The sequence below is a fragment of the Orycteropus afer genome, unplaced genomic scaffold, assembly GCF_000298275.1.
Source record: "Orycteropus afer afer isolate SDZICR_OR568_19922 unplaced genomic scaffold, OryAfe1.0 scaffold00042, whole genome shotgun sequence".
Taxonomy (NCBI): Eukaryota; Metazoa; Chordata; class Mammalia; order Tubulidentata; family Orycteropodidae; genus Orycteropus; species Orycteropus afer.
Genome location: NW_006921629.1, coordinates 99299 through 126323, shown reverse-complemented (window position 1 = coordinate 126323; position 27025 = coordinate 99299). Strand labels below are relative to the sequence as shown.

Below are 27025 nucleotides of genomic sequence, written 5' to 3'. Positions count from 1 at the left end.
AAAAAAAAAAAAAAGCTTGCAAGCAGCCATCTAGATGCAATGATGGGTCTCTCCTGGTTCAGAGCAAAAAAGAACAAAGAGAACCAAAGATGAACGGAAACAATTAGTCCAAGGGACTGGTAGACTGTGTGATCTTCAGCCTAAATGATCATGAGACCAGAAGAACTGGATGGTGCCCAGCTACCACTGTCAACCACTCAGAGGGGGATCTGTTCAGGAGATCCTGGGTAGAGTGGGAGAACAATGTGGAACAAAACTCAGAATCATAAAAAAAGACCAGGTTTGCTGGTCTGATGGGGCCTGGTGAGACCCCTGAGACTATGGCCCCTGATCACCCTTCAGGTCTGGAATTAAACTCACTCTTGTGGCTTCCAGCCAAACAATAGTGAACATTTACATTAGGAAGATATACTCCTTGGAGCAATTAATCATCGGAGAACAGAAGGGCAGTGTTTGCACAGGGAGACAGCTGAGGGGGCAGGGGTGCAAGGGAGGGAAGGACACAGAGAAAAGGTAACTATGGGGAGAAAGTGGGAAAAGAGCTGTTACATTGTGGGGAATTACAGTCAATGTCATGAGACAAAATGTGTATGAACTGCTGCATGGAAAATGAATTTGCTCTATAATCTTTCCCCAAATCATAATGAAAATTAAAAAAAAAAAACAATGCTGTTTTACCTATCTGTCCCCCACCCCACCCCAAGATGTTTTTACACTTTCCCACTGTTAAAGGTCATTTCCTTTGGAGCAGAGATACCATCTGGCTCATCTTCATGTCACTTTGCAGGACCACCATTGTCACTTAGTATACAAAAGCACTTAGAGGCAAGAGTGTGGCACATTTGGGATTCTAACAGTAAAACCTGGTCACATGTGAGCTATGAACCATCTGGGCCTTCCCTCTACCCACTGGATTAGACACCGTGGGGGTCGCAGCCTAGGAATTCCGGATAGAGACCTTCAGCATCTACAGACAAAGTCTTCTACCCCAGAGACCCCTTCCAGTACCTCTCAGGGTCCTGGCTGCCTCCATCCATGCCCAAACTCCTCTTTCTAACCAGCCCTCTTCTCCTTCCCACGCCAGAGCTGAAGAGCACAGGTGTGAAGCACTGTGAGACCTTCAAAGAAGGGTGGGGCTGCTATACCAACAGAGTACTAGAGCTGGAAAGGTCTAAGAGGTCCCAAGGTCCTTTTCCTGACTCTACCCCATGCCTGACACTGGCCCATGGGGTGGCTGGCCCCACAGAAGGCTGGGCAGCAGCAGCCAACCATCAAGGGGAGGCCAGCCCCTAATTGTTACACTCTCTGGGGATTATGAAGTCAGCTCGTTGCACCCCCATCCCACTCAAGCTAAGGGTCGGTCCACTGCGCTCACAGTTTCTCTCTGCTTCCTGTCAGCTTGGTTGTCCTGCATAGTGACAGCCACAGTTCCAAACCAACCAAATGGCATCAAAGGCACTCTATCAAGTGGGAGATGGAGAGAAGGCCATGCTGAAAAAGGAAAACCTCAATGTTTTGCACGCACTTAATCAAGTGCAGATGCCCTTACCAAACACCAAGTCTATGAACCGGATCGTCACTACCAAAGGACTCCCACTTTCCTCAAGGAGGAGTTTAGTTAAATTATTGGAGGAAGATGCCATCAAAATACCGTAAGACCCAAATCTGATCCTTTTCCTCCTTATTTTGAAGGCTAGAGCTGGAGGTTGGGAAGACTGACTGGACCTATCACAACCTAGTCCCTGAACTTCCAGGCAAAAGAATGTGTATGGGATTGGACCTATTTATGTATTCCTGAACCCAAAATCAGCTCTTGTAGGCGGCACGTGGGCCTCCCACTCCAAGAAGACTTCCTGGATTGGTCAGAGATTTGTTGACAAGACTCTCTGTCTTGATTTGCCTGCCCATAGTCCTCAAACCCCTCCTACTCCCCTAAAACTCAGCCCTCCTGCATGAGTCCTTTCCCTCAGTGTTTCCCCTTTGGTGCCTTCACCTGCACAACATGTCCCCCAATAGCCTGCCTTCCCTCAGACTGAAGTTTACTGCTCCTCCTCGATTCTGGTTTCCTTTACGTCATTCCACAAAACTCTTTGGGGACCTGCAAGGTGCTCAACCCTGTGTTACATTTCAGGAACGTTGAGCTGGAAAGCACAGTCACTGCCTTAAAGAGCTCCCAGTGAGGGTGGGGGTCAGGCTGTAATGAGGATGATGCAGCAGATCCAGTAGGAACTGCTCTGACAGATGCCTTAAGGCAGCAGAGCAGGGGGCTTAGCATATTTTAGGGGGTGGGTTAAGTTAAAGGAAGCTTCTTGGGGGAATGATATTTGAGCTGAGTTTCCAAGAAAGGGAAGGAGTTCACAAGTGAAAGGGTGGTGGGTGAGATGATATGGGCTGACGGAATCATATGCAGGGTTGTTTCATGGGTGTGTGACCTATGCAGTCACTTAGAGGGCCCATACTTGGTTTTAATGCCTTTTTTTGTTTTCTTAGTAATTTTTTTCAAGGGGACTCTGCACTTTCATTTTGCACTGAGTCTTGCAAATTCTGTAGCTGGACCTCATTCTATGAGGGTGAGGATGCGGTGTCCATTCCCTAAGGGAACTTTAAGTAAGCAGGTCTGACTACAGTAGTAGGTGCTTGCAGGAAATGTAATGGTATAGTGGGAAAGCCAGAGTTCAAATCCAAGTTTTCCTGCCCACTTAGATATGGCCTTGTTGTTGTTAGGTGCCATCAAGTCGGTTTTGAGTCATCGCAACCTCATGTACAACAGAACACAACACCGCCCAGTCTCGTCTATCCTCATAATCATTGCTATGCTTGAGCCTATTGTTGCAGTCACTGTGTCAGTCCATCTCGTTGAAGCTCTTCCTCTTTCACTGACCATCTACTTTATTAAGCATGGTATCTTTCTCCAGGGACTGGTCCCTCCTGATAACATGTTCAAAGTAAAAAAGGAAAAGACCCTCCTTCCTTGCTTCTGAAATTGGACCAAATGTGGGCCCCTGCCCAGTGCACATTCAGGCCAAAACAGTTTACTCACCAAGTGATTAAGAGGAGAGAAAATATTTATTGCACAGAGGCAATGCAAGGAGACAGGTGTCTTTGCCCAAATCTGACTCCCCGAATGGCGGCCAGGTTACAGTTTTTGTAAGTTTCAGGAGAGGGGGTTATTCGTGTTCATAAAAACTTCAGGAATTTGGGTGTGAATTAGTAGAGGACTGGCAGAAATTTCCATTGCCTCAGTTTAAAGGTACAGTAGTTTTTTAATGCCATGTGCTTGCACCCTGGATCAGTCACACTGGCTCCCTGTCATCAGCTGATCAGGGCTTAGGCAGAGGGGAGAATATCAGTTCCCAGCACCTTTGTTCCTGTTCTCTCACTGCGCATGTCCACTGGCCAAGGTCACTTTTCAAGTTGTCTCCTGAGACACATTAATGCACTTATCACCTGTTTCTAGGGGATAATATGGAGACAATGTGTAAATTGACCTTTCATTCCATTCAGTTCTTAAGGAACTGAGTTATCATGTTTACTTATCTGACCCCAACCAAGATCCTATCTGTATTAACCAGAGTAGGGGGTAATAGCTGAGCTTTCATTCTATTCAGTTTTTAAGGAACTGAGTTATTGTCTTTACTTATCTGTCTTCAACCGGGGATGCAGACTGAACTTTGACTCCACCCAGCTTCTCTTCTAAGGAAGGTTCCAGCTGTACTTACCCCAAGACAGATTTGTTCATTCTTCTAGCAGTCCAGGCCACATTCAATATTCTTTGCCAACACCACAATTCAAATGCATCAGTTCTTCTGTGGTCTTCCTTATTCATTGTCCAGCTTTTACATGCATATGAGGCTTTTGAAAAGACCATGGCTTGGATCAGATGGACCTTAGTCTTCAAAGTTACATCTCTCAGTACTTTAAAGAGGTTTTTTGCAACAGATTTTCCCAATGTAATACGTAGTTTGATTTCTTGACTGCTGCATCCATGGGCATTGATTGTGGATCCAAGTAAAATTAAATCCTTGACAACTTTGATCTTTTGACAAATTCAATCATTTATCGTGAGGTGGTTTAATGGTCCATTTGAGGATTTTTGTTTTCTTTATGTTGAAGTGTAATCCATACTGAAGGCTGTAGTCTTTGATTTTTATCAGTAAGTGCTTCAAGTCTTCTTTACTTTCAGCAAGTAAGGTTGTCTCATGTGCATATTGCAGGTTGTTAATGAGTCTTCCTCCAATCCTGATGCTGTGTTTTTCTTCATATGGCCCAGCTTCTCAGATTATTTGCTCAGCATGCAGATTGAATAAGTATAGTGAAAAGATACAACCCTGACACACTCCCTTCCTGATTTTAAACCATACAGTATCCCCTTCTGTTCAAACAACTGCCTCTTGGTCTATGTATAGGTTCCTCAAAAGCACAATTAAGTATTCTGAAATTCCCATTCTTTGCAATATTATCCATAATTTGTTATGAGCTACACAGTCAAATGCCTCTGCATAGTCAATAAAACACAGGTAAACATCTTTCTGGTATTCTTTCAGTCAAGAGATATCTGACATCAGCAATTATATCCCTGGTTCCATGCCCTCTTCTGAATCTGGCTTGAATTTCCAGCAGTTCCCTGTCAATATACTGCTGCAACAATTGTTTAATTATTTTCAACATAATTTTACTTGTATGTGATATTGTTCAATAATTTCCACATTCTGTTGGATCACTTTTCTTTGGAATGGGCACAAATATGGATCTCTTTCAGTCATTTGGCCAGGTAGCTGTCTTCCAAATCTCTTGGCATGAATGAGTGAGCACTTCCATCATTTGTTAAAACATCTCATTGAGTATCCCACTAATTCCTTGAGCCTTGTTTTTCTGACAATTCCTTCAGTGCAAATTGGACTTCTTCCTTCAACACCATTGGTTCTTGGTCATGTGCTACTTCCTGAAATGATTGATCATCAACTCTTTTTGGTATAGTGACTGTGTATTCCTTCCATCTTGTTCTGATGCTTCCTGCATCGTATAATATTTGGCCATAGAATCCTTCAATATTGCAACTGGAGACTTGAATTTTTTCTTCAGTTCTCTCTGCTTAAGAAATGTCAACTGTTATCTTCCCTTTTGATTTTCTAACTCCAGGTCTTTGCACATTTCATTGTAATACTTTACTTTGTCTTCTCAAGCCACCCTCTGAAATCTTCTATTCATATCTTTTACTTCATCATTTCTTCCATTTGCTTTAGTTACTCTCCATTCAAAAGCAAATTTCAGAGTCTCTTCTGACATCCATTTTGGTCTCTTCTTTCTTCCTGTCTTTTTAATGACCTTTTGCTTTCTTCATGTGTGATGTTATTGATGCCTTCCCACAACTCATCTGGTCTTCTGTCACAAGTGTTCAAAGCATCAAATCTAATTTTTAGATGGTCTCTAAATTCAGGTGGGATATAATCAAGGTCATTCTTGGGCCCTCATGGACTTGTTTCAATATTCTTCACTGTCAACTTGAATTTGCATATGAGGAATTGATGGTCTGTTCCATAGTCAGCCCCTGGTTTTATTCTCTATAGCCTCTTTCCCAGATGTAGATTATTTGATTCCTGTGTATTCTGTTTAATGAGGTCCATGTGTATAGTTACTGTGTACATTGTTGAAAAAAAGGTATTTGCAATGAATAAGGTGTTGGTCTTGCAAAATTCTATCATGCAATCTCTGGAGTCATTTCTATCACCAAGGCCATATTTTCCAACTGCAAATGCTGCTTCTTTGTTTCCAATTTTTGCATTCCAATCACTAGTAATTATCAATGCATCTTGATTGTATGTTTCATTAATTTCAGACTGCCGAAGTTGGTAAAAATCTTCAGTTTCTTCATCTTTGACTCTGGTAGTTGGTATGTAAATTTAAATAATAATAGTATTAATTGGTCTTCCTCGTAGGTGTATGAATATTATCCTATCACTGACAGCATTATACTTCAGAATAGATATTGAAATGTTCTTTTCGGTGATGAATGCAACACCATTCCTCTTCAATTTAACATTCCCAGCATAGTAGACCATATGATTGTCTGATTCAAAATGGTCAATACCAGTTCATTTCAGCTCACTAATGCCTGGGATATTGATCTTTATGTGTTCCATTTCATTTTTGATAACTTTCATTTTTTCTAGATTCACACTTTGTACATTCCATGTTCCAATTATTAATGGATGTTTGTAGCCATTTCTTCTCATTTTGAGTCACATCAGCAAATGAAGGTCCTGAAAGCTTTACTCTATCCACATCATTAAGGTTGTCTCTATTTGGAAAGGAGGCAGCTCTTCCCCCGTTGTATTTTGAGAGCCTTCCCACCTGAGAGGCTCATCTTCCGACACTACATCTGACAGTGTTTCACTGCTATTCATAAGGTTTTTAGGGCTAATCTTTTCAGAAGTGGACTGCCTATTCCTTCTTCCCAGTCTGTCTTAGTCTGGAAGCTCTGCTGAAACCTCTCCACTGTGGGTGACCCTGGTGGTATTTGAAATACACTAACTTCCAGCCTCCCAGGAACATGCAAGCCATCACAGTATGACTAATTGACAGACCAGTGGTGGAAAGTATACTGACCTGAACATGGTCAAGAGAGCATCAGACTTTTAACTGAGGGTCCAGGGTTCAAGTCCCTGTTCAAGTGCATATGGCCTTGGATAAGTTAATTATGATCAGTGCACCTCAGTCTCTCATTTGCAAAATAAGACTAATATTCACCTGGTAGGGCCATTGGGAAGATCAGTGTGAATCAACATCCAGTGTGTAGCCCAGTGCCTCGCTGCCTTCCATGCCCACTTCAGCACCAGTGTTTCCAGTAAATGAATCTAGACTATAGATTCACTAGGACAATCCGAGGTATAAATGACATCAATACTCAGACTCCTTAGCCTACAAAGGACGCAGGTGGGGCGATCATCTATTCCAAATATTCATCAATGGGCAAGTGTAGAGCATCTAAACTGATCAGGATTTCTTGGGAGGACATCAGTAGGGCCCATGGGATCCACCATGAAGCCCAAGGCTAACTGGAGTTAAGGGACCCAGGGGTGGAGTTGTTGGACTTGGTAAGGCAGCCAGAGGAGATAGGGCAGAAAGCAGAGAAGGGGAGCAAAAACAAGCCAGAGGCAGATGGGAGTTGCCTGACTGGAGAAATCATGGGTCCCAGGACACCTGGGTTCTGGTTCCAATTCAGCCACCACCCTTGTGACCTGGTCAAGGTGCTTGATCCCCAAAGGTCTTGTGACTGCTCCCTAGAACAGTGCTCTTCAAACTCCGCATCATGACCACAGTTTGGTCAAAAAATTATTTTAATTGTTAGAGACTAATATTATAAAAATGAAATAAAGTAGAATAGAACATTCCAGAACACATAACACATAGAGTAATGATTGCTTTGCAAAATGTTTGTTTTAGTTAAATATACCAGCCACTCCTCGGAAGGAAGGTTGGGCAATCCTACTTCCGAAGTGATACTGCCTGGGAAACCCAAGGAGGGGTCGCTATGAGTCGGGTTTGACTCGACGGCACATAACAACAACAACAACAACATAGTTATATTGTTGTTGTTGTTGTTGTTAGTTGTTGTGTTGTTGAGTTGTGTCCGACTCACAGTGACCCTATGCACAGTTATATAGTTACATATAATTATAAGAGTCTGTATATTAGAGTCTGTAAACACATAAAATATATTTTTTACTTTGGGTAAAGGAAAATAGATTTGAAAGCCAGACTTTTTGAATCATGCATTTCACTGGTAAAAAGTGTTGAGAGGGACATATATAAGGTTTTTATTTGCAATAGCAAAGAATTGGAAACAATGAAAATATCCATGCAATGGAAAGTCATACAACAGTCAAAATAAGTGAACCAAAGCTACATCTATCAATATTGTTGTTATGTGCCGTCGAGTCAGACCTGACCATAGCAACCCCTCCTTGGGTTTCCGAGGCAGTATCACTACGGAAGTAGGATTGCCCAACCTTCCTTCCGAGGAGTGGCTGGTGGGTTTGAACCGCCAGCTGTCTGGTTAGTAGTCAAGTGCCTTAGCCACTATGCTACCAGAGCTCCCTCTATCAATATAGATGGGTCTAAAAACACAATATTCAGTGATTAAAAAAAAACAAGTTACAGAAGATAGGTACTGAATGATAGCATTTACAAAAAGCTTAGAAACATGCAAACTAACTAGATCTTGCCTAGGGATAAGATCCACATGTAACAAACCTACAGATAATCCATGGGAAATAATAACAAAAATTTACATTTATTATAGTAGTGCTGTCTGTGTAGGAAGATGAGGAATGTAGTAGGGGAGAGAAGTACACAGTGGACTTTAATTTACTGAGAAGGTTTTATTTCTTAAACTGAGTGATGCGTAAATGGAAGTTTATTACTCTTGATATCTTTGTAGATGTTTAAAATATTTCATAAATATAAAAAGATCAGAATGGAACCAAAGAGTTCTTGAGCAGTCATATGTGTATATTTATCTGTACTACTTTTAATTTAAGGAGCTCTGGTGGTGTAGTACCTAAGGCACTTGACTGCTAACCAGAAGGCAGGCAGTTCAAACCCACCAGTCACTCCTTGGAAGGAAGGTTGGGCAATCTACTTCTGTAGAGATACCGCCTGGGAAACCCAAGGAGGGGTCGCTATGAGTCAGGACTGACTTGACCGCAGTGAGTTTGGTTTTTATTTTTTTGGTGGCATGGTGCCTAAGGCAATTGACTGCTAACCAGAAGGTTGGTGGTTCAAACTCACCAGCCGCTCCACAGAAGGAAGATGGAGCAATCTACTTCTGTAAATATTTACCACCTCAGAAACCCAATGGAGGTTGTTATGAGTCAGAGAGTCAGAATCAACTTGATGGCAGTGAGTTTGGTGGGTTTTTCTTTTTCTGTTAATTTACATGTTATATATTAGTAAATAAGTATTGTGAAATGTTTTTTCAAATGTAAGTAAATGAAATCATTGTTGTTGTTATGTGCCGTCAAGTCGGATCTGACTCACAGCGACCCCTCCTTGGGTTTCCGAGGCAGTATCACTACAGAAGTAGATTGCCCAACATTCCTTCCGAGGAGTGGCTGGTGGGTTTGAACCGCCAGCCTTCATAAGATCATTAGCAAATACTTTATTAAATAGTAAATTAATATTAATAAAGCTTATTTTATTGTTTTCTTTTCAGCTATTTCCTCACAACCCAGTAGAGTATTGTGGTCATCCCTTGAGGTGTTCGCACCCCATTGTGCAGGGAGGACTTAAAGTTTTAGCAGTGGTTCTCGACTGTGGTTCTCAGAACGCCTGTATCAGGATTATCTGAGGATCTTATTAAAGATGTAGGTTCCTCAGTTCCATGCCAAACCTGTAGAACCAAAATCTCTGGGGACCGGGGACCAGGAATCTGCATTTTTATTAAGCACCCAGGTGGGTTGGAGGTACTGTCACAAGAGCAAGAAGGATATTCTGAGCTGTTCACAAGCAGCTGGGCATGCTGGGGCGTCAGGCCTGGTCTGCCCTCATGGAGCTTCCAGGCAGAACGGGCTCTGGTGGTGTGTTTCATCTGGCTCACGTTGCCCACCTGTCTTCCCTCCCGCTCCAGGAAGCCGATGCCAGTGGAGGATTCTGAATGCAGCTCTGACGACACCAGCATCTCCCCCATCTCATCTACCTTGCTCAACCCTATCAAATTGGCCGTCACCCAGCCCAACAGCAGCTTCTTTGCAGGGATGTTGGAGGGGGAGCTGAACAGACTCAGCTTTTCCTCCCTGGGCAAAAATGCAGAAAAGAGGGACCTGGCCCTCTGCCCCGACAAATCACAGGCCCAAATGGTCCCTGGGGGCCTGCTCGACCTTGACAACCCTGAGTTGGACACAGACACCTCCTCGACGCCCTCTGAATCCTCTGTGGTTGTGGACGTGCCTGAAGCACCCTTCATCTGTGAACACACCGTCAGTGACTCCACAGCTGTGGTGGGTGTCCCTTGCCCACGAACTCAGCCAAGGCCTACTGGATGTTCTCCCTCAGGTCCCAGGCACTGAGCTGAGCTCTGTGGGGAATGTGACCATGCCTCCGACCTGCATCCTGACCTCAAGTTCCTGGTTTAGTAGGGGACAGAGTGTGTGTCTAAAGAACTCCAATGCCAGATAAAAAGAGCTCAATGCTAGAGGGCAAGTTCAGATCAAGGGCTTCCAGGAACTCAAAGGCAAAGAAACATGACTTCCAGCTGCAGGAATAAGCTTGGTAGTTTTGGGTAACATTTGAGCTGGGACACAGATAGGATTTAAACATTGTGAGCTGGAGGAAGAAAGGCATTAATGCTAGCAACGCCTCATAGATGGGAGAGTGTGGAAGGAAACAGGAGCCTCACTTGATCCCAGGTCTTAATCCAGCGCTTCTTACACTTTCACTTGCTACAGGTCACCTGATCATCTTGTTACAACCCAGATTCCTCAGCCTCATCCCACGTGGTTCTGATTCACCAGGTGTGGGCTGGGGTCTGAGAATTTCTTTTCTAACAAATTGCTGCAAGATGCTGATGCTATTGGTTCATGGACCACATGTTGGGTAGCACTGTCCTACAGCATGGGAAGGGGAAAGTTAGTCTGGGGTAATTTTATGGAGCCCCGCCAATGTTAGTTTTCTCTATAGATGCTTCTGTAAGCAATAGAGCACAGGTGAAGTCTTGGCATCAGGCTATGGATAGAATTTGAGCTGCACTTTAGGAGGATAAACCTGGAAACCCTACCAATGAGTGGCCTAGAGCAGTGTTTGTCTCAAAGTGTGTTCATTCCCTGGAGTGTTTGCACCCCACTTGGAGGGAGGACTTAAGTGTTAGCAAAAAAAAAAAAAAAACAACTTACTGATGTGAAGTCAGATCCGACTCATAGCAACCCCTCCTTGGGTTTCCGAGGCAGTATCACCACAGAAGTAGATTGCCCAACCTCCCTTCCGAGGAGCGGCTGGTGGGTTTGAACCGCCAGCCTTCTGGTTAGTAGTCAAATGCCTTAGGCTCTATGCCACCAGAGCTCCTAAAGTTTTAGCAGGGGTTCTCAAATCATGGTTCTCAGAACATCTGCATCAGGTTCATTTGAGGATCTTATTGAAGATGCAGCTTCCCTAGTCTCACTATGGAATCAGAATCTCTGAGGATGAGGGACCAGACCAGCAGCATCAGTACCACTTGCCAACTTGTAAGAAATACAAATGTCTACCCCACCTTGGGCCTACTGAATCAGAAACTGTGGGGGTGGACCCAGCAACCTGTGTTTTAACAAGTCCTCCAAGGTACTCTGATGCATACCAGTTTGAGAACCACTGGTCTAGATGGAGAAGAAACTGGAAATAGGGGACCAGACAGGAGAAAGCAGGTCCAGGAGTCTGATGTATTAACTCCCCAAGATGCTTAGCCAGGTTTGGGTACCACTGTTGTAGTGCAAAGTGTATGGGTTTTGGAGTTTGTTTGAATCTTCCCTCTGCCATTTAATGGCTGTGTGACCCTGGTTAAGTCACTTAACCTCTCTGGCCCTCTAACCCCATCTGCAGCGAATGCAGTGGACAAGATGATCTCTAAGGTCCCTCTTCCCTATCAACTGATACGGACTCTGGTCCATCAGAAATAGGGACTAAGGGGGCACCCTAAGGTAGGTGGGGCTGCCCAGGGAAATAGCATGTTCCGTGGGGCAAGTGATTCCATCCAGTGTTGGAGTACCTGACCCCTTCCGTCAGACCTGCTTCAGCGCCAACAGGAATGGGGATGGCACTGAGAGCATTCTGAACAACTTGGGTGGGGGTGGAAGAGAGAGGACAGGCCAGGTCTGAGGAAGCCGTGGGCTCTCTCCCCCCAGATTTCCTGGACCTATGCCATGGGCAAGCAGCAGGTCAGTTTCTACCAGATCCTGCTGCAGGAAGTGGCCAAGATAAAGGACAATGAGCTGCCCAAGACAAAGAATCGCCCATGGATCTTCAACAAGATCTTGGGCACCACCGTCAAGCTGATGGAGTTGAAGCCTAACACCAGTTACTGCCTCACTGTCCGTGCAGCCAACACAGCTGGGGTGGGGAAGTGGTGCAAGCCCTACAAAGTGAGCCCTGGGAGAAGGTGGGGGTTGGGATGGAAAGTCTGGGGCCACAGAACAGGGGCTTTGAATGTTGGGAACACTTCTCTGCCCCTACGATCCATCTTTCAGATAGCTTTTCTTCTTTGGGGGCAGAGAAGCAATTCTAGCTTTTCTTCTGGGAGATTTAAAGATTAAGTCCCTTTGGGACCTACTGGGAATGCAGCATCACTGTGTCCATCTTCCAGAACCCTTGGTTTTTTGATTCCACAACTTGGTATCAATAACTGTGAGTGGACCAGGAAGGCAAGGGCACTGAGGGAAACAGGGAAGACAAGAGGCTAAAGGGAAACAAAGAAGGGAACAGCCTGGGGATGGGATGGATGCAGAGGGACAAGAGGCCTAAGTTCACAAGGCTCTTTGGTGGAAACATCACACAACTGGGTGGATACAGGTTTGAATCAAGCCTCTGTCAGCTATTAGCTGGGTAATCTTGAACAATTCAAGGACCCTTTTTGGACCTGTTTTCTGTGTCAACATGGAGAAGGCTAAGATCCCAGTTAGCAGACAAACCCGAGAGACAAGAGACAAAAAGTGAGCCAGGTTCAGATGCGGGAAGGAATTCTGAAAAGCTGTCTTGTTTTATTTCAGTTTGCAACCGTGGCTACTGACTTGAACAGCTTCCCCGAGAACAACCCCATTCAAATCACTGTGCAGCGCAGGGAACCCCAACGGAAATCCGTGAGCATGGGGCTCAACGAGATGCGAAAGCTGGAGGATCTTGAATACCTATTTCCCTACTAAGGGAAAGGGTCCCAGGAAGCCCCCCACATACCTTTAGCTCTGGCCCAGGGCCCTCAGGAACCAGAACCATGAGATGTACCATCAGTGCCACGCCAGGGAACCACCAACCACCCTGCCAGCCCAGCCCTGGGCAGCAGTGGTACCTCAACTCTGGGCTGGGGCCAAGGCCAGACGGGAGCCCCATTCACCTGAGGACATCTCAAGCTAGCCAGACCCAAGCACTGCCCATAGCTACCACTCTGTTTCCCTATCTGGACTAGGTCATGTTCATTAAAGAACTGCAGGTCACCCAGCACCCCTAAATTTTGCTTCATGCTATGGACAGTCTCAGCTGGGCCATTTTCCTAATTCTGCCAGGACCAAAAGTCCAGGTGAGAGGCTGGGTGGAAAACGAGTGGCCAGGCAATTGGATGCTATCATAACCACTGCCTGGCTTTGCCAATATCACCCTTTCTCTTTTGGAGAGAGACTGGCACACAAAAGCACAAATACTCTTACACCAGGACAAACAGCAGTTTTGGACAGAGATGATGGCAACCGGTAGACTGTCAGTGCAGGAAAAGAGCTCTGGTGGATGTGGTAGAGTACATAAGCTTTGGGGACAAGATCCGAGTCTACTCCCGGCTGGATGTAACCACCACCATTTGCCATTGTCGATCCCGACTCATGGCAACCCTACGTGTGTCAGAGCAGAACTGTGCTCCATAGGATTTGGGGCAAATCACTTACACTTCCTGGGCTGTCTCCTCATCCAAAAAAAAAGGATGTGAGGACCTGCAGGCATGGCTGCAGGGTTAGTGTAAGGACCATGGGAGAGAAGTGCCTGGTTCTGAATGGGAGCTCTGCCACTGTTGGTCCCTTTCCTTGTCCAGCCTCCTGACTGCAGAGATGTGCACGGTGGGAACAGAACCATAGCACTAGGTGATCTACAAAATCATGAGTGCAGATGGGCGGGGGAGGGTGAGACAGAACCAGATCTCATGTCATGGCCCCAAGCAGTTCACACAAGGACAGTTTTTAAGTTCAACCTAAGTAGATGCTATTAGCATCGGATAGAGAAGGAAGCAGGGACAGGATGCGTGGAGTGCGAGAACTTGGTCATGGATCTCAGAATGTCCTGGTAGGGATCCCTTTCATCACCTCCAAGATCTCCCAGACCAATAGAACTAGTCCTCCCACAGCACACTAACCCCTCTCCTACCAGAGCCCTACTGCACCGCACCACTACCTCCACTATCAGGGAGTCCTCTGGGCCAGCCACTGTATCCTGAGAGCCCAGCACAGGGCTCGATGCACTGTAGGGGCTATGGGAGAGGCTCAGAACTGCACACTGTAGAGAACACCACCCAACAGAAACTCTTGGCACTATGCAACCCAGTAGCCTTTAGCTAGTGACTGAAGAGCTGCACTTCCGGTTTTCTTTAACTCTAGCTAATGTACGAAGGCACATGTGGCTAGCAGCTACCATCCTGGACAGCACAGCGCTAGATGATCCCCTCTGGCCACTACTGTATGGGCCTTAGCCAGCTCTCTCCTGCCTCAACTGGAGAACCGGTGGTTTCTCCCCGACAGGCACGGGGGAGTAAAGGGGAAGTCAGCTTCTGAACAGTACGGTTTTGGTGCAGTCTAGCACAGAGTCAGAGGGCAAGACAAACTGATTCAGCACGGTCCCTGTGAAGCCCTGGGATTCTAGGACAAGGAGTTATAACCTGAACACACAAAATATAAGGTATTTATTTGGTCAAAGAATCTGGGATCCAATCCTGAAGAGAGCTTGGGAAAGGAGGCAGGGAGCAGCAGAGGTCCGGCCATGCTGCCAGCCTCCCTCCAGGCCCTGCCAACACCAGCAAAATAGAGTAATGTTCAAGAGCTGAGCTCAGCGACAATCTCCCACGGCCTTCGATTTCCAGCTCTGGGTGGTCCAGGCAGGGGAGCTGTGGGAAAGCCCATCAGGGTCTGCCCAAGGACAGCAGGATACACTCATTCTGGGGGTCCCCTCTGGGACTGAGGTCTCTGTCAGAGCAGGCAGCTGCAGAGGCTGTGTCCAGATGGGGGTCAGAAAGAACTATGGGAGTTCATCGCCTCCATCTGTGGAAAAGGCGGGGGGAGTCAGGATGGGGAACCCCCACAGGACAGGGGGGCTGCCCAGCACCCTAGGAGCCACTGCAGGAAAAGCCTGTGGCCTGCCCTCACATCCAGCAAGATCCTGGCTACCGTCCCTGCTCTGGCCGCCCAAACTCAGAACTCAGGCAGCACACCCACTGCCTGTCTTAGCCAGGCCCTCAACCCAGGGCCCTGGAAAGACCACTACAGCCGTCTAGTGACAATGACAACCTTTTGCTTCAGCTCCTAAAGTGTGTTCCCATCCTACCTTTGATCCTCCCAACAGTCTGTTAAGTTCTGATAATTCCCAAGAAATATGTTAACCACGCTCCCCAAGATTGTACTGAAAGGGTGAACAAGGATTTGAACTCAGGTCTGAAGACTCCCGGGCCCCCAATAAAGAACTATGGCCACCCTCTGGAAAGAGCCCTGGGCTTGTCCCTACAGAGTGGCCTGAGTATTGGCCTAAGTACACAATCCCTGTAATCCCTAAGGCCTCCCATCTGTCCACTGAGAGCCTGGCTCCACACACCACCTCTAGGCAGTGTGGGCACCGGGGAGTCCCTCTGACTTTTCCCCGGAAGGGAAAGCTGCAGAAGCGATCGATTCAGGGCAGGAGATCCAAGCACCCGGCTGCAACCTCCAGCAAACTCACATCCGGAGGCACTTGTCCTTCCCACCACTGGCCACTCTCTGGCCATCCGGACTCCAGTCGACAGCATATACCTAAACCGAGGAGGAGGAGAGGAAGTGCGCAGAGAGAGGGTCAGGGAGAGGGCAAGACGCAGGCCAAGGCTGAAGAGTGCCAGGCTTCAGTCCCCTTCCTTCCCCTGCCCTCAGGGCGGCTGTACCTCGTCGGCATGGCCAGGCAGGTCTGCGGCCAGCTTCTGGGTCTTCACGTCCCACACCTTCAGTGTGCTGTCACTGCTGCCACTGACCAGGAGCCGGCTGTCAGCTGACCACGCAACCTGATACACAGCCGCCACGTGGCCCCGCAGGGAAGCCAGGTACCTGAGCCAGGGAAGCGGATGACAGCTGTTAGAGCTTCAAACACGGACTGAAGGTCCCCTAAGCCCAGTGCAATGGTTCTCAACATTGGCTGCATATGAGAACCACCTGGGGAACTTTTACACACTCACTGCTTGGCTCCCACCCCAGACTGATTCAAGCATTACTGGTCCTAACTACTGTGCAAAACGTCTCCAAATGAGTGGCTTTTAGGGTGCCTTTTGCCAGGCCTCCTTACCTGCACAACTTTGCATTCCTTAACATCCCATGTCCTAACACCAAAAAACCCAAACCCAAACCAACTGCCACAGAGTCATTTCTGACTCAGCAACCCTATAGGACAGAGCAGAACCGCCCCCATAGGGTTTCTAAGACTGTAAATCTTTATAGAAGTAGACTACCTCATCTTTCTCCCACAGGGTAGCTGGTGGGTTTGAACCACCAACCTTTTGGTTAGCAGCCAAACACCTTAACCACTGCACCACCAGAGCTCCTATGTTCTAACACATCTGGTGCATCAGGGCAGAAGGCACTGGCTGACAGTGGACCAAGCCTACCTAGGACTTTCAGATTAGTGAGGACTAGCTGTGTGTCTTCGGACAAGCCATTAGGCCTCACTGAGCCAGCTTTCATATCTTAAAAAAGAACAGGATGACCCATCTTAAAGGGTTGCTACATGAAAGTACCCAATGCCTGACATATACGTAGTGGGCATTCAAAATCCAGTAAGGGTCCCCTTGCTTCTTCTCCTCTACTTGCCTAGGCCTTTGCCTTGCCCCCAACCTAAGCAGCCTCAAGTGCACGCAGCTTCATTACAGTAGTGCTTCCCACACTTTAATGGGAGGAAGCATCACCTGGGGCCCTTACTAAAATGCAGGCTCTGCTTCAGAAGAGCTGGGGTGGGGCCCAAGACTCCAATTTCTATCAAGCTCCGGGCAGATGCCATTGCTTGGATACGAGTGAGAACAGGAGGCTGCCGCTTCACCTGCTCCAGGCTGCTGCAGCCCTGGCCCCTCAGCCAGCTTTAAGAGCACTTTTCTCCTTAGATACAATATGAATGAATGTTTTCAGTGCCCTAAATATACCATGGGAGCTCTGTTGGCATAGTGCCTAAGGCATTTGACCACTAACCAGAAGACTGGTGGTTCAAACCCACCAGCCACTCTTGGGGAGGAAGACTGGGCAATCTACTTCCATAGAGATACCACATCGGAAACCCAAGGAGGGGTTGCTATGAGTCAAATCAACTCAACAGTAGTGAGTTTGGGTTGTTTTTTTTGTTTGTTTGTTTGTTTTAAATATACCATCCCATTTAATCCTTGAAGGACCTCTGATGGTGTAGTGCCTAAGGCACCTGACTACTAACCAGAAGGTTGGCAGTTCAAACCCACCAGCCACTCCTCAGAAGGAAGATGGGGCAATCTACTTCCAAAGTGATATCGCCTCAGAAACCCAAGGAAGGATTGCTATGAGTCAGATTCCACCTGACAGCAGTGAGTTTGGTTTTGTTTTGTTTAATCCTTGTAACTAAGCTGACAGGTAGAGGGTCTTGTCTGCATGTTATAGAAGCAAATGGCTCAGAAAACCCAACACTTGCCTAAGGCCACACAGCTGGTAAGCGGCAGAGCTCAGCTCCTCCCACAACCCTCTCCTCAACCATCTCCCCACCCACTCACTTGCCGGTCCTGCCATCCCACAGCTTGACGGACTTGTCGAAGGAGGCACTGGCGATGAGGCGGGAGTCAGGGGAGAAGAGCACCTGGTTGATGAGGGACTGGTGTCCCGTCATCCGTGTGAGGGGCTTCTTGTCCTCTGCTGGGGACCACAGGAATAGGGTGAAGTCGTCTGACCCAGACACCAGCCTCTCTGGGCCCTGGCCCTGGGGAGGCAGAAAGCACATCATGTCAGACACAGCCTGACAGAGGAGAGCCTGACTTCAGGAGCAGATGCACATTTTTTACCCAATGCCAGGGACAGTGCCAGGACTAGGAGAAAGCCACCCACTAACTCACATGAGACTCCCGATGAAGTGCAGCGCACTACTTAATATGGCCCTTCTAGCCTTAGCTTTTCTGACTTCCACACAATGACTGGGTGGGATTGTGCAAATAAGATGCTTATGGCCCACCAGGGGATTACAAAGCTTGCTGTTAACACAAATAAGGTGAACAGAACCCTAATGAGGGGACCAGTCGGTTTTGCCATCCTGCTAGGCTTAAAGGGAGATTCTGAGAGAGAGGGAGGAGCTGCAACATGGAAGACAGAGTGGGTGGCACAGCAGTGGCAAGATAGTGGCATGAGACAGCAGGAACCGGAAGACTGGCTCAAGACAGTGAGGTAGGGCTTGCCCACTTGGAGCTAAGAGCTGTAACACTTGCCCAATAAAGCCCTGAGCAGGGTCCAGCAGCAAAGGGCGAGAAGCAGCTGTTCTTTTTTTTTAATTTTTATTGTAATTTGGGTGAAAGTTTACAGAGCAAATTCATTTTCCATATAGCAGTTCATACACATTTTGTTGCATGATATTGACTGCAATTTCGCACAGTGTAACGAACAGCTCTCTTCCCATTTCCTCCCCAGTTACCTCTTCCCTGTGTCCTTCCCTCCCATGCACTCCTGCCCCAAGAGTGCAGCTGTTCTGACCAGGAACTATATCCTGAGTTGTTCCAGTTACTTCTGAGTCGTTCCTGACCCCAAGTTGCATCTTATTACTTCCTAATAAACCACTTAACTGTCAGCAGAGTTTGTGAGTTCTGTGACATTGCAGCAAATTACAGAACCCTAAGATGGGAGGGAATTCCAGAACATCTAATTGTGCTCAGGAGGAACCTGTACACAGACCAGGAGGCAGTCATTCAAACAGAACAAGGGGATACCGCATGGTCTAAAATCAGGAAGGGTATGTCTCAGGGTTGTCTCTCACCATACTTATTCAATCTCTATGCTAGGCAAATAATCAGAGAGGCTGGACTATTTGAAGGACGCGACATCAGGATTAGAGGAAGACTCATTAACAACCCGTGATATGCAGATGATACAACCTTGCTTGCTGAAACTGAAGATAACTTGAAGCATTTACTGATGAAGATTAAAGACTACACTCTGCAGTATGCATTATACCTCAACATAAAGAAAATGAAAAGCCTCACAACTGGACCAATAAGGAGCATCACAATGAATGGAGAAAATATTGAAGTTCTCAAAGATTTCATTTCACTTAGATCCACAATCAACACTCATGGAAGCAGTAGTCAAGAAATCAGGCGTAGTACTGCACTGGGCAAATCTGTTGCAAAAGACCTCTTTAAAGTGTTGAAGAGCAAAGATGTCACTTTGAAAACTAAGGGGCACCTGACCCAAGCCATGGTATTTTCAGTTGCCTCATATGCATGTGAAAGCTGGATAATGAGTAAGGAAGACTGAAGAAGAATTGCTGCTTTTGAATTATGGTGTTGGTGAAGAATACGGAAAATACCATGGACTACTCGAAGAACAAACAGAGCTGTCCTGAAGAAGTGTAGCCAGAATGCTCCTTGGAAGCAAGAATGGCCAGACTTCATCTCACCTACTTTGGTAATTTTGTCAGAAGGGACCACTCCCTGGAGAAGGATATCATCGTGCTTGGTGAAGTGGAGGGTCAGAGAATAAGAGAAGGACCCTCAACAAGATGGACTGACACAGTGGCTGCAATGATGGGCTCAAGTATAGCATGGATTATGACGATGGCACACCACCAGGCAGTGTTTCATTCTGTTGCACGCAGGGTTGCTATGAGTCGGCACTGACTCGAAGGCACCTAACAAGACAGGAGGGAGAATACTGAGAGCAGGGGGAGTAGCTGACGTGAGAGATAGTAGCACAATTTGCAAAAGTTGGACATTTGGGACATGTTTAACCTCTGCCTCATAGGGACCAGCTTGTAATGATCCTTATAAAAGAAATTATTCATTTACCAGGCAAGTCACTTCCCCCAAAGGGAAAAGGAAACTTTATGTACTGACATGGGATGATTCCTATGATAAACAGTTACATGAAAAAGCAAAGTACAGAGTGGTGTATTTGAAGAGGGGAAGGCTTTTATGTTTGGCTATCAATACATATGTGTTTACACATATGTATTTGTATAAATTAATATAAATCAATACATATGTGTTTACACATATGTGTTTGTATAAATTATACACATATACACATATGTATATATAAAATCTTCGGAAAAAGACACAAGATACCGGCAGTGCCAGCTGCTTCCAGAAGGAATGGATTGTTTGTGGAACAGAGACCAGAAGACTTCTCACTGTACATCTTTCTGTATCCTTTGAACCTTTGACCACGTGACTCTGTTATTTAACCAATAAGCGAAATAAAATAAAAAAGAAAAGCACCATGGGAAGGCAATAGATAAATAAATAAATGAAACAAAGTAAGACAAAATGATCTCTAGTGCAGTAAGATTTTAGGATTGTAAAGTAAGATAATCAAGAGCAACTTTCTGGAAAAGGTGCACTCTGAGCTGGGGCCAGAAGGGAAAAGGCCTGAGTGCCCACAGAGAGTGAGTGTTTTGGGAGCAGTTGAGCCAGAGGTCCCAAGCTGGGCACATACTCACCCGCACGAGGCTGTACCGGCTCAGAGCCCTCTCCTTCAACTCCTGCACTGTGTCCAGGTACCAGGGGAGAGAAGGAGGAGAGGAGCAAGGCTTATTAGAACACAACACAATGGTTCAACTGGCTGCATGCAAGCAGCCCCCTCCCCTCCTCTGCTCACTCACAGGACCCTCGCAGGTCTTGGGCATTAACTGAGGCCTCGGCTGGCTCAAAAGCCCCTGTGCGCAGGGCATAGTCCGTGCTCAGGGCCATGGTGTTCACCCAGTGGCCATGGCCTTGCAGAGTCCGGCACAGCACACCCTGGGGCACAGAGAGAGACAGGTCAGACAGACAGACACACACAGAGCTCTCCATCTCACACACTCAGAGAAGCCTCTCCCACAGACACACACACAAATACCGCTCCCCACACTTGGGGGGCTCACACTCCCAGGTTAGTTCCAAAAGACGTGACTGACATGTGGTGGCATGGGGACTAAGAATCAGGACCCTGGTCTAGCTTCACCTTCATTCACTGTGATCTTAATCACATCATCTGCTAGACTCAAGTCTCCTCTGTAAAACAAGGGCATCAGACCAGATCAATGTTTCTGAACATATTTTCATGGAAGGGAGGTTAAGCATGTCAAGAGGAAAAGGGTTCTAGCCTAATAAATTTAGGATATAGTGGGTCCAATAAAGCTGGTAGCATAGTGCCTAAAGCACTTGACTGCTAACAAGAAGGCTGGCAGTTCAAATCCACCAGCCACTCCTTGGAAGGAAGGTTGGGCAATCTACTTCCGTAGTGATACTGCCTCAGAAACCCAAGGAGGGGTCACTATGGGTCGGGGTCGACTCGACAGCCATAACAACAACAACGTAAAGCAAAATAGGCTTTTCCATATGGCAGGAATTTTCAGAGCCTTGACTACGCTAACAGAACGTTCCTACAGTGTGCAGTGCTGACCACAGGACACTGGGTCAACGAGAAATCATGGGCTTGATGACATCAAGGCTTCCTCTGGTGCCAGCAGCCCACGACCTGAGATCTTCCAGACTGACTTCTAGATTCTCCTGGCTCTCACATCATGAGCTCTCCAGACTTTGATGGTGCGGTCCTGGGAGGCGGAGTAGAGAAGCCCCTCCCCTCCCCATCGGAGGCAGGTGACTGACTGACTGTGCCCAGTGAGGATTCGCTCGCAGCGGCCCGCGGTCGTGTCCCACACCCGTACACTGCCGTCCTTGGAGCTGCTGGCCAAGTAGCGGCACTCGGGATTCCTAGCAGGGAGAAGGGAGATGTGACTTCACTTCTGATCCACCAACACCTGCCTCCCCCGGCTCCTCCCATTCCCTACTCAAAAGCCAGTGACAGCTGGAAAGCTTCCTAACCCCCAGATCTGGCCGCACCGCCAACAGCTCTCAGGCCTCCCGCACAGCAGCCTGTGCAGGCGAAGATCGCCCCCACTGCCTGCCAAGCTGTCTCGCATCGTTCAGACTGCCCGTTCCTCTCCGTCACGCCAAACTTCTCTGGGCTGAGCAGGGAAGGGGCACAGCTTTGGACCCTGGCTGCTCAGTCATCAGAGCCTGGACACCACTGCGCCCCCAAATCTTGACTGCCCACTTACGCGTGGAGGGGCTCCCAGCCCAGGCCTGTGATCCACCTGCTGTGGCCGGCAAGGGTCCTGCCCTCTTGCTTCCCCGTACTTGGGTCCCACAGGAGAATCTGAAGAGCAGAAGATTGCCAAATGACCCTCCTCAAGCAGCTCCTCACCACACCAAAGGTCCCCACCGACTGGCATATCACCCACCCTTCCCTGCACCCCCTAAACCTGATTCTGAACCAACCCCCAGCAAAAGTTACCCTGACCACCGTCTACCTGGCCATTCTTGCAGCCGGAAGCCAACTTCTTGCCATCTGGGGACCAGGATATGCTAAGGACCCAGTGTCTATGTCCTAAGAAAAAGGGGAGGGAGAAAGAAGGGACTGCATCTAGCTTTCATCATTCATCCCTAGTGCTGGCAGTGCACACTGCAGGGGCTCCCTAACTATTTGCTGAATAAATGCACGATCAAAAAAGTGAAATGGACTCAAACACAAGTACGTTCGTGAAGAAGGCACAGGACTCACCAGGCAACGTTTTATTCTGTTAGACACGTGGCCACCATGGGTTGTCCTGAATCAGTGACAACAATAGACACAGAGGCATCACACGGGGACAGACAGACACTATGTGATAACTGGCTAGGAGCCAAGGAACCAAGGAATGACCAGGGCTACCGACAAGGTAGATTCCATTCTGGACTTTTAGCCTCCAGAACTATGAAAAAATAAATTCTGGCTCTTTAAAGCCAAACCAGCCAACCAACCGGGGTGGTGGTGATGGTGGTGGTGGTGGTGGTGGTGGTGGTGGTGGTGAGGCTTTCTGGGCAGAACACAATCCAAGTGCTCGAAGCTGGTTATCCTGCTGCACAGACAACACCACCATCTCAAAAGTCCTCATGGAACACATGGAATAAAGACTTTTCATATGTATCACCCCAAGTAATTCCCACAGCAGCTCTATGGTATAGAGCAAAGCAAAAAAAAAAAAAAAACAAAAAACATCATTCCCATTTTCCAGATAAGAAAACTGAGGCTTAGTAAGGAAATGTGTCCTACAGTCACTCAGCTAGTATGTGGTATAGCAGTGGCTCTTCCAAGTGTGGACCCCAGACCACACTGGGCATCAGCATCACTGGGAACATATTAGAAACACAAATTCCCAGGCCCCCCAGAATTACTGAAACAAAAACTCCAGGGGTGAACCCAGCAGTGTGTGGTTTAATAAGCCTGCAAGGGATCCTGGTGCACACTAAGGTTGGATTTAACTCAATCAGCCCTCCCACCACCCACATACACTCTTTGGTCCATTCTCTACAGTTTGTAAGGACTGGCTGGGCTCAAAGGGTATAGTCCACAGCTAAGAACAAGGAGCCACTAACTGGGTCCTGCAGGAGAATCTGGTATGGACGGGATGTTAAGGAGCTGGACTCTGCTCTGGGCTATCTCAGGAACTAAAAAGCTGAGCGCATCAGCCATCCACCATTGTATTGTTGGTTGGTTGTTGGCATGTGCCATTGAGTTGGACCCGACTCATAGCGACCCCTCCTTGGGTTGCCGAGGCAGTATCACTACGGAAGTAGATTGCCCAACCTTCCTTCCGAGGAATGGCTGGTGGGTTTGAACTGCCAACGTTCTGGTGAGCAGTCAAGTGCCTTAGGCACTCTGCTACCAGAGCTCCTACCATTGCATTAAGACCCCTTAAATGACTTACTGTGTACTGACCCTTGCACGTGAAATGCGGTGTCTCAGTGCTGAGATCCCAGAAGCGCACAGTGGTGTCCCCAGAGCCACTGGCCAGGTACCTGGGGAAGACAGGCTGGTGGACCCCTGCAGTGGTGGGCGAGGGTGGCCCATCCCTGAGACACTGCACCTGTGCATCCCTACTGCCCATTCCTTGTCTTCTGTGAACAGAATCCAGGGCTGCACTTTTTCTCTCCCCTGAGAAGGGAGAAATATAACATCAGTGCCATTTGGGAAAAATACCCAGGAGGCCATTTCTCTCCTCTTCCTTCTAGCAATGGCCATGGCTAGTGTCAGCTTTTTAAGTTTCTCAATATCCTCATGAGGTTGTGAGAAGGAAATACACTCAGTTTCACATACGAAGAATTAACTCAGAAAGGTTAAGTGACTTGCCTGAGTCACACAGCTAGGAAGGCACAGAGCTGGGATTGTAGCCTAGAACTCCTGACATCAAGTCTGGAAGGGCTCTTCCAAGGCAGATGTCCTTAGCTTTTGGGGACCAAGCTTCGCTGGCCATGGGGAAGTCACTCACTCATACCCTGAGCCTGTACCTACCCCTCCCTTCCCTCCCCAATTCTGCTGCTGTCCTTACTTCCCCGTGGGGCTGAAAGCCACAGAAATGACTGCTTCACTGTGACCCTCCAAGGAGCTGGTGCAGCGGGTCACAGCTCGGACCCTGAAGACAGCCTGAGGCTGATAGATGATGTCGAGAACCTTCTCTGTCTCCACTGCCTGTGACTCCAGCGTCTTCCCCAGCGAAGAGATGATCTCGGCATCGTGGACGTAGAAAGCCAGGGGCAGGGGATCCTCCTGGAGGGCAAGGGCAAAGGGCAGCTTCCTCATCAAAGGATGTGCAGGGGCAACCTCCCTTTCCTCAGCCACCCTGCATGGCTACCCCCATCACTCCCCATTGAGCAAGAGCCTTTTAATCCTTGAAGGGCAACTATAGGTCACTTACAAAGCACTCTGGGAGGCAGATATTAATATTCCCACTTGACAAATGAGAAAAACTAAGACTCAGAGTAATTAAGGAACAATAACTAGACCAACGTCCTATTGCTAATGACTAAGGGACTCAGGCTGTTCAGTGCGCTTCAAAAAAGAAAAGCAACGTTGGGAATTAGGGTTAGTACATAGTATTATTCAGGAGCTCTGGTAGTACAGTGCCTAAGGCACTTGACTGCAAACCAGAAGGCTGGCGGTTCAAACCCACCAGCCACTCCTGGGAAGGAAGGTTGGGCAATCTACTTCCATAGTGATACTGCCTCGGAAACCCAAGGAGGGGTTGCTATGAGTCGGGTGCGACTCAAAGGCATATAACAACAGCAACAACACATAGTATTATTCAGTATTTCTCAAACCACCACACCATATGTACTATATACGCTGTATGTGTAAGAACCACCAAACGCCAAACCCATTGCCATCAACTCAATTCCAACTCATAGCGACAGAGTGGAACTGCTCCACAGGGTCTCCAAGGCTGTAAATCTTTACAGAAGCAGACTGCCTCATCTTTCTCCTTTCACCACCAAGCTTTGGTTAGCAGCATAGTGCTTAATCACCGCACCACCAGCTCTCCTAATGCTTAAGAAGCATCCAAAAAATCTTGTTACAATGAGGACTCCCTATTTCACCCCCAGAATCTGGTTCAGTAAGTCGGGGTGGGGTCCAGGAACTACATTTTAACAAGCACTCCCCACCTCCAGGTGATCTGAGGGCAGCACTTTGAGAAACACTGGCTTGGAGATTAACATGGGTTATGAGTCTGAGAGATCTAGGCTCTATTTCCAGACCCACCACCTACTGTGTGGGCCAGGCTGCCATCCAGTCCATTGGACTCATGGTGACCTCATGTGTTACGGAGTAGATCTGCTCCATAAGGTTTTCTTGGCTGTAATCTTTTCGGAAGCAAATCACCGCTTCTAGGTCAGTAATCAAGCACAAACCATTTACACCACCCAAGGACCTTAGGGAAGGAGCTCTGCTGGTACCATGATTAAAGTACTGGGCTGCCAATCCAAAGGTTGGTGGTTTGAACCCACCAGCCCCTCCGCGGGAGAAAGATGAGGCAGTCTGCTTCCGTGAAGATTTGCAGCCTTGGAAAAACTGTCCTATGGGGTCTCTATGAGTCGGAACCGACTCCCTGGCAGTGGATTTTGCTTTGGAGAGCTTACCTACTGTGGAGCACTGTGCAAATAATTTAATTCTTCCAGGTCGCAATGTAAAATGGGGATATCGATGTGTCCCAGGGCCTGTGGCCAGATATCAATAATACATTCAATACGTTTAAAATAAGGTCGCTCTCCACAGGATGATGGATGCTATGGTTGGTGCGTAAAGCGCTCTGTCAGATAACGTCTTTCGACCTTCCCCAGAAGTGGGCGGCACTGGTGCGTACTCACGCTGGGGTGCATCAGCCACTGTCAGTGAGTAGTGTAGGGGCCTTTGAACGCCAGACCTTGGGTACCCACCACCACCACCAGGCGCGGCCAGGACAGCGCAGCCAGTCCCCTGCTCTGGGAAGAAGATGCCGAGCCGCTCCCACCCACCGCTCACCTGGGCCAGCAGTGCGTTGCACACGAGCTGAAGCCTGTCCGGGGTGATGTCCACCGGCACGTCGAACGGGGCGCCCAGCAGTTGCCCCCCCTCATCCTGGAACTGCACTAGCAGCCGCTGCACGTCCCGCGCGACCGCCTCGCCCTGCGCAGACACGCGGGGCGGGGGGTCAGCCACGCTGCCAGAAGGGGCGGCCCCCGCTTCCTCCTCCCTCCGGGGCTTCAGGGACCCCGACAGCTCACAGCTGCCGGCGCCCCCGCCCTATTCACGCACACCCACCGCGACAGCTGCCGCCATCCTGCGTCTCCACGTGGAGAAAGACTCTGGCAGGACAGAGCGTCGCCCCCGTGGACAGGAGGTGATGCAGCTGGTGACATTGCCCTCTGGTGGTCTGGAGGGGAAGTGTCGCGCCCGTCCTGGCCTAGGGCTGGCAGTGGGCTCACCTGGCGGTACTCACCTCAATTCAATAGCCGCCTCCAACTCAATCTCTCCTGGTGCCTTAGGGATACAGACAACCTTTTGACTCTTAGAACAGGGATTCTTGC

The 27025-nt window shown here is 47.9% G+C and overlaps 2 protein-coding genes across 2 annotated transcripts; one reads left to right on the top strand and one right to left on the bottom strand.

Annotated features, from left to right (window-relative positions):
- The first annotated feature begins 1443 nt into the window (after positions 1–1443).
- Positions 1444–12887, top strand: FNDC8 (fibronectin type III domain containing 8). Its single transcript, XM_007937310.1, has 4 exons — positions 1444–1652; positions 9629–9998; positions 11874–12110; positions 12735–12887. Exons 1-4 carry the CDS (start codon positions 1444–1446, stop codon positions 12885–12887), a joined length of 969 nt encoding a protein of 322 aa, XP_007935501.1.
- A 2075-nt stretch (positions 12888–14962) lies between these two features.
- NLE1 (notchless homolog 1) lies at positions 14963–26777 on the bottom strand. Its single transcript, XM_007937309.2, has 13 exons — positions 26760–26777; positions 26481–26624; positions 24514–24731; positions 23904–23983; positions 22456–22532; positions 22204–22301; positions 21664–21856; positions 20764–20899; positions 20602–20648; positions 17675–17877; positions 15842–16001; positions 15646–15716; positions 14963–14975 (listed from the first exon to the last, which is right to left on the bottom strand). The coding sequence occupies exons 1-13, from the start codon at positions 26775–26777 to the stop codon at positions 14963–14965; spliced, it is 1458 nt and encodes a 485-aa protein (XP_007935500.1).
- Between the last annotated feature and the right edge of the window lie 248 nt (positions 26778–27025).